General features: G+C 46.1%; 2 protein-coding genes across 3 annotated transcripts in view; both read left to right on the top strand.

Annotated features, from left to right (window-relative positions):
- The window catches only part of LOC118948228 (protein sidekick-2-like), a 3,456-nt gene extending 2,604 nt beyond the window's left edge, over positions 1–852 (top strand). Inside the window, exon 5 of the mRNA XM_036973278.1 lies at positions 646–852. Within this exon, the coding sequence (XP_036829173.1) occupies positions 646–767 (122 nt within the window). The 3' untranslated portion in view covers positions 768–852. The remainder of the gene's footprint in view (positions 1–645) is intronic.
- LOC110515716 (protein sidekick-2-like) overlaps positions 652–7,500 on the top strand; it is a 73,641-nt gene continuing 66,792 nt past the window's right edge. Inside the window, exons 1-6 of one of the 2 annotated variants that reach the window (XM_036973277.1) lie at positions 652–744; positions 2,506–2,697; positions 3,221–3,342; positions 3,614–3,723; positions 5,757–5,907; positions 6,815–7,052. In XM_036973277.1, coding sequence (XP_036829172.1) covers positions 2,637–2,697; positions 3,221–3,342; positions 3,614–3,723; positions 5,757–5,907; positions 6,815–7,052 — 682 coding nt within the window. In that variant the 5' untranslated portion in view covers positions 652–744; positions 2,506–2,636. Of the gene's footprint in view, positions 745–2,505; positions 2,698–3,220; positions 3,343–3,613; positions 3,724–4,479; positions 4,534–5,756; positions 5,908–6,814; positions 7,053–7,500 lie in introns of those variants that run through there. The other variant, XM_036973276.1, reaches the window with a different exon arrangement.

Raw genomic sequence — 7,500 nt, 5'->3', positions numbered from 1 at the left:
TAAAGTATATGATACTACTGCAAAGTATATGGTACTACTGTAAAGTGTATGGTACTACTGTAAAGCATATGATACTACTGCAAAGTATATGGTACTACTGTAAAGTATATGGTACTACTGTAAAGTATATGGTACTACTGCAAAGTATATGGTACTACTGTAAAGTGTATGATACCACTGTAAAGTATATGTTATAACTGTAAAGTATATGGTACTACTGCAAAGTATATGAAACTACTGTAAAGTATATGGTACTACTGTAAAGTATAGGATACTACTGTAAAGTATATGGTACTACTCTAAAGTATATGGTACTACTTTAAAGTATATGGTACTACAGTAAAGTATATGGTACTACTGTAAAGTATATGGTACTACTGTAAAGTATATGGTACTACTGTAAAGTATATGGTACTACTGTAAAGTATATGATACTACTGTAAAGTATATGGTACTACTCTAAAGTATATGGTACTACTTTAAAGTATATGGTACTACAGTAAAGTATATGGTACTACTGTAAAGTATATGGTACTACTCTAAAGTATACGATACTTGTGCACTAAACATACTGAACACTCACGGTATAGTCCTTGTGTGTGTGTGTGTGTGTGTGTGTGTGTGTGTGTGTGTGTGTGTGTCCAGAGCCTGGTGCCGTTGGTCACCTGAGCTTTACAGAGATCCTGGACACATCTCTGAAGGTCAGCTGGAAAGATCCCAACGAGAAGAATGGAGTCCTCACAGGTACTGTACCTAGTATAGTATAGTATCTAACCCTAATCCTCTCTGGAAAGACCCCAACAAGAAGAATGGAGTCCTCACAGGTACTGTACCTAGTATAGTATAGTATCTAACCCTAATCCTCTCTGGAAAGACCCCAACTAGAAGATCAGGTCCTCACAGGTACTGTACCTAGTATAGTTTAGTATCTAACCCTAACCCTCTCTGGAAAGACCCCAACAAGAAGAATGGAGTCCTCACGGGTACTGTACCTAGTATAGTAGAGTATCTAACCCTAACTTCTCTGGAGAGACCCCAACTAGAAGAATGGAGTCCTCACGGGTACTGTACCTAGTATAGTAGAGTATCTAACCCTAACCCTCTCTGGAAAGACCCCAACAAGAAGAATGGAGTCCTCACGGGTACTGTACCTAGTATAGTATAGTATCTAACCCTAACCCTCTCTGGAAAGACCCAAACTAGAAGATCAGAGTCCTCACAGATGACCAGGCCTACTGTAGTCATGGTCTATGGTTGACCCTGTTTGTTGGACAGGGGCAACCAAACAGGGTACTGTGGTAGCTAAAGAATCCATTTCTGTGCAAATGGCCAATAAAGATCTATTTTATTCTATTCTATTCACTTCTATAGGGAAAGGGGGATACCTAGTCAGTTGTATTCTAGTCTCGTTATGTCCTCTGTATCAGTCTAACCAGCTGTGATGTCCCTCTCCTACAGTATTATACTGTAGTTTGTTCACATGTCCTCTGTATCAGTCTAACCAGCTGTGATGTCCCTCTCCTACAGTATTGTACTATAGTCTGTTCATATGTCCTCTGTATCAGTCTAACCAGCTGTTATGTCCCTCTCCTACAGTATTGTACTATAGTCTGTTCATATGTCCTCTGTATCAGTCTAACCAGCTGTGATGTCCCTCTCCTACAGTATTGTACTATAGTCTGTTCATATGTCCTCTGTATCAGTCTAACCAGCTGTGATGTCCCTCTCCTACAGTATTGTACTATAGTCTGTTCATATGTCCTCTGTATCAGTCTAACCAGCTGTGATGTCCCTCTCCTACAGTATTGTACTATAGTCTGTTCATATGTCCTCTGTATCAGTCTAACCAGCTGTGATGTCCCTCTCCTACAGTATTGTACTATAGTCTGTTCATATGTCCTCTGTATCAGTCTAACCAGCTGTGATGTCCCTCTCCTACAGTATTGTACTGTATGTAGTCTGTTCATATGTCCTCTGTATCAGTCTAACCAGCTGTGATGTCCCTCTCCTACAGTATTATACTATAGTCTGTTCATATGTCCTCTGTATCAGTCTAACCAGCTGTGATGTCCCTCTCCTACAGTATTGTACTATAGTCTGTTCATATGTCCTCTGTATCAGTCTAACCAGCTGTGATGTCCCTCTCCTACAGTATTGTACTATAGTCTGTTCATATGTCCTCTGTATCAGTCTAACCAGCTGTGATGTCCCTCTCCTACAGTATTGTACTATAGTCTGTTCATATGTCCTCTGTATCAGTCTAACCAGCTGTGATGTCCCTCTCCTACAGTATTGTACTGTATGTAGTCTGTTCATATGTCCTCTGTATCAGTCTAACCAGCTGTGATGTCCCTCTCCTACAGTATTGTACTATAGTCTGTTCATATGTCCTCTGTATCAGTCTAACGAGCGGTGATGTCCCTCTCCTACAGTATTGTACTGTATGTAGTCTGTTCATATGTCCTCTGTATCAGTCTAACCAGCTGTGATGTCCCTCTCCTACAGGCTACCGTATCTCGTGGGAGGAGTTTAACCGGACCAACACCCGGGTCACCCACTACCTCCCTAACCTGACCCAGGAGTACCGAGTCACCGGGCTGACCGCCCTCACCACTTACACCATCCAGGTGGCTGGGATGACCTCCAAGGGACAGGGTCAACTCTCTTCTTCTACAATATCATCTGGAGTTCCCCCAGGTTAGTACCTCCCCCTAACCCTCCCCCAGGTTAGTACCTCCCCCTAACTCTACCCCCAGGTTAGTACCTCCCCCTAACTCTACCCCCAGGTTAGTACCTCCTCCTAACCCTACCCCCAGGTTAGTACCTCCCCCTAACCCTCCCCCAGGTTAGTATCTCCCCCTAACCCTCCCCCAGGTCAGTACCTCCCCCAACCCTACCCCCAGTCCCTTAACCCTAACCCAGTCCCCTAACCCCAGCCATTCCCTAACCCCAGCTAGTGACAGTCTCACCTTTTCCCTCCAAATGGTGTGACTCACTGTGTCTCTCCTCCTTTATCTCCATCTCTGATCTCACTGTCCCTCCTCCTTTATCTCCGTCCCTGATCTCATTGTGTCCCTCCTCCTCATTGTGTCCCTCCTCCTTTATCTCTGTCCCTGATCTCATTGTGTCCCTCCTCCTTTATCTCTGTCCCTGATCTCACTGTCCCTCCTCCTTTATCTCTGTCCCTGATCTCATTGTGTCTTTCCTCCTCCCTATACAGAGATGCCGGGCCCGCCAACCAACATAGCCATCTCCAACATCGGCCCCCGCTCTGTGGCCCTGCAGTTTAAACCTGGCTATGACGGCAAGACGTCCATCTCACGCTGGCAGGTTGAGGCACAGGTGAGAGACACATCCATCAATCAATAAATCATAGTCTCTCTCTCTCTCTCTCTCTCTCTCTCTCTCTCTCTCTCTCTCTCTCTCTCTCTCTCTCTCTCTCTTTCTCTCTTTCTCTCTCTCTTGCTCTCTCTCTCCCTTGCTCGCTCTCTCTTTCTCTCTCCCTCTTCCCCCTCAAAACCTTCATCTCCCCCCTCTCTCTCTTTTTCCTACACTCTCAACCCCCCCTCGTTATACCCCCCTCATTATACCCACCTCATTATACCCTCTGTAGATTGGTATAATCGGGGAGAATGAGGAGTGGGTGATGGTCCACCAGTTGCCCAACGAGCCTGATGCCCGCTCCCTGGAGGTCCTGGACCTGAACCCCTACACCTCCTATAGGTAGAGTACAGCTACAACAGATACCTGACACTACACCTCCTATAGGTACAGTACAACATCACTAGTACAGCTACAACAGATACCTGACACTACACCTCCTATAGGTACAGTACAACATCACTAGTACAGCTACAACAGATACCTGACACTACACCTCCTATAGGTACAGTACAACATCACTAGTACAGCTACAACAGATACCTGACACTACACCTCCTATAGGTACAGTACAACATCACTAGTACAACATCACTAGTACAGCTACAACGAGCCTGATGCCCGCTCCCTGGAGGTCCTGGACCTGAACCCCTACACCTCCTATAGGTACAGTACAACATCACTAGTACAGCTACAACAGATACCTGACACTACACCTCCTATAGGTACAGTACAACATCACTAGTACAACATCACTAGTACAGCTACAACGAGCCTGATGCCCGCTCCCTGGAGGTCCTGGACCTGAACCCCTACACCTTCTATAGGTAGAGTACAGCTACAACAGATACCTGACACTACACCTCCTATAGGTACAGTACAACATCACTAGTACAGCTACAACGAGCCTGATGCCCGCTCCCTGGAGGTCCTGGACCTGAACCCCTACACCTCCTATAGGTAGAGTACAGCTACAACAGATACCTGACACTACACCTCCTATAGGTACAGTACAACATCACTAGTACAGCTACAACAGATACCTGACACTACACCTCCTATAGGTACAGTACAACATCACTAGTACAGCTACAACGAGCCTGATGCCCGCTCCCTGGAGGTCCTGGACCTGAACCCCTACACCTCCTATAGGTAGAGTACAGCTACAACAGATACCTGACACTACACCTCCTATAGGTACAGTACAACATCACTAGTACAGCTACAACGAGCCTGATGCCCGCTCCCTGGAGGTCCTGGACCTGAACCCCTACACCCTCCTATAGGTACAGTACAACATCACTAGTACAACATCACTAGTACAACATCACTAGTACAGCTACAACGAGCCTGATGCCCGCTCCCTGGAGGTCCTGGACCTGAACCCCTACACCCTCCTATAGGTACAGTACAACATCACTAGTACAACATCACTAGTACAACATCACTAGTACAGCTACAACGAGCCTGATGCCCGCTCCCTGGAGGTCCTGGACCTGAACCCCTACACCCTCCTATAGGTACAGTACAACATCACTAGTACAGCTACAACAGATACCTGACACTACACCTCCTATAGGTACAGTACAACATCACTAGTACAGCTACAACAGATACCTAACACTACACCTCCTATAGGTACAGTACAACATCACTAGTACAACATCACTAGTACAGCTACAACGAGCCTGATGCCCGCTCCCTGGAGGTCCTGGACCTGAACCCCTACACCCTCCTATAGGTACAGTACAACATCACTAGTACAACATCACTAGTACAGCTACAACGAGCCTGATGCCCGCTCCCTGGAGGTCCTGGACCTGAACCCCTACACCCTCCTATAGGTACAGTACAACATCACTAGTACAGCTACAACAGATACCTGACACTACACCTCCTATAGGTACAGTACAACATCACTAGTACAGCTACAACAGATACCTGACACTACACCTCCTATAGGTACAGTACAACATCACTAGTACAACATCACTAGTACAACATCACTAGTACAGCTACAACAGATACCTAACACTACACCTGATAAACGTACTCACATAGTTATTCTGGTAGTCACATACTGACCACACAATTCACCCACCAGTGTTGGTCTCTATTCCACTTCAAAGGGATCAACATTAAATTCATGAGCAGAAAAGTCCATACCCTCTAAATGAAATGGGATTGGACCCCAACCCTGATTCCTGTGTCCCCATGCAATTAATGAGCAGAAAAGTCCATACCCTCTGAATTGAAATGGGATTGGACCCCAACCTTGATTCCTGTGTCCCCCATGTTGTAAGCATAGCTCCTACCAGAACATCCTGTCAAACCCATGTTGACATCCACACCTTCCTGTCTGTCCTCCCCTGTAGGTTCCGTATGCGCCAGGTGAACATAGTGGGGACCAGTCCTCCCAGCCAGCCCTCCAGGAAGATCCAGACCCTGCAGGCGCCTCCAGATATCTCCCCCTACAACGTCACCCTCCGAACAGCCTCAGAGACCAGCCTCTGGCTTCGATGGGTGGTGCGTCCTGACTAGATTGTTTTCCTCATAAGGGCACAAGGGAACACAGACATGCATGTACACAATATCTGTTTCTCTGTCAGTCAGTCTCTGTTTCTCTGTCAGTCAGTCTCTGTTACTATGTCTGTCTGTATCTCTGTTTCTCTGTCAGTCAGTCTCTGTTACTATGTCAGTCTGTATCTCTGTTTCTCTATCAGTCAGTCTCTGTTACTATGTCAGTCTCTGTCAGTCTCTGTCTGTCTGTCAGTCTGTCTCTCTGTATATTTGTTAGTCAGTCTGTGTATCTCTGTATCTCTGTTTCTCTGTCAGTCTCTGTCTCTCTCTCAGTCAGACTCTGTCTCTCTGTCAGTCAGTCTTTGTCTCTCTCTCAGTCAGACTCTGTCTCTCTGTCAGTCAGTCTCTGTCTCTCTCTCAGTCAGACTCTGTCTCTCTGTCAGTCAGTCTCTGTCTCTCTGTCAGTCAGACTCTGTCTCTCTGTCAGTCAGTCTCTGTCTCTCTCTCAGTCAGACTCTGTCTCTCTGTCAGTCCGTCTCTGTCTCTCTCTCAGTCAGACTCTGTCTCTCTGTCAGTCAGTCTCTGTCTCTCTCTCAGTCAGACTCTGTCTCTCTGTCAGTCAGTCTCTGTCTCTCTGTCAGTCCGTCTCTGTCTCTCTGTCAGTCCGTCTCTGTCTCTCTGTCAGTCCGTCTCTGTCTCTCTCTCATTCAGACTCTGTCTCTCTGTCAGTCAGTCTCTGTCTCTCTCTCAGTCAAACTCTGTCTCTCTGTCAGTCCGTCTCTGTCTCTCTGTCAGTCAGTCTCTGTCTCTCTGTCAGTCAGTCTCTGTCTCTCTCTCAGTCAGTCTCTGTCTCTCTGTCAGTCAGTATGTATCATACCCTCTCCACCTTCCTCCCCACCTCCTCTCTCTCCAGCCTCTTCCAGAGTGGGAGTACAATGGTGACCAGGAGTTGGTGGGTTACCGGGTTCAGTACTCCAGAGAGACATCTAAGGAAGGGGTCCTGTCCCACGTCATCAGTGACCGGCTGGAGAGGGAGTTTACCATAGAGGACCTGGAGGAGTGGACAGAGTACGAAGTCAGGGTTCAGGCCATCAACGGCTTGGGCTCTGGGCCCTGGAGCCAGCCTGTCCAGGGCCGAACCAGGGAGTCTGGTAAGACTGGGGAGACATATAATCAAATCAAATCAAATTTATTGGTCACATACACATGGTTAGCAGATGTTAATGCGAGTGTAGCGAAATGCTTGTGCTTCTAGTTCCGACAATGCAGTAATAAACAACAAGTAATCTAGCTAACAATTCCAAAACTACTACCTTATAGACACAGTGTAAGGGGATAAAGAATATGTACATAAGGATATATGAATGAGTGATGGTACAGAGCGGCATAGGCAAGATACAGTAGATGGTATCGAGTACAGTATATACATATGAGATGAGTATGTAAACAAAGTGGAATAGTTTAAAGTGGCTAGTGATACATGTATTACATAAAGATGCAGTAGATGATATAGAGTACAGTATATATGTATACATATGAGATAAATAATGTAGGGTATGTAAACATTATATTAGTAGCATCGTTTAAAGTGGCTAGTGA

The sequence above is a fragment of the Oncorhynchus mykiss genome, unplaced genomic scaffold, assembly GCF_013265735.2.
Source record: "Oncorhynchus mykiss isolate Arlee unplaced genomic scaffold, USDA_OmykA_1.1 un_scaffold_227, whole genome shotgun sequence".
In the NCBI taxonomy this organism is placed as follows: Eukaryota; Metazoa; Chordata; class Actinopteri; order Salmoniformes; family Salmonidae; genus Oncorhynchus; species Oncorhynchus mykiss.
Note: the sequence above shows the minus strand (reverse complement) of the source record. Positions and strands in the feature narration are given on the sequence as shown.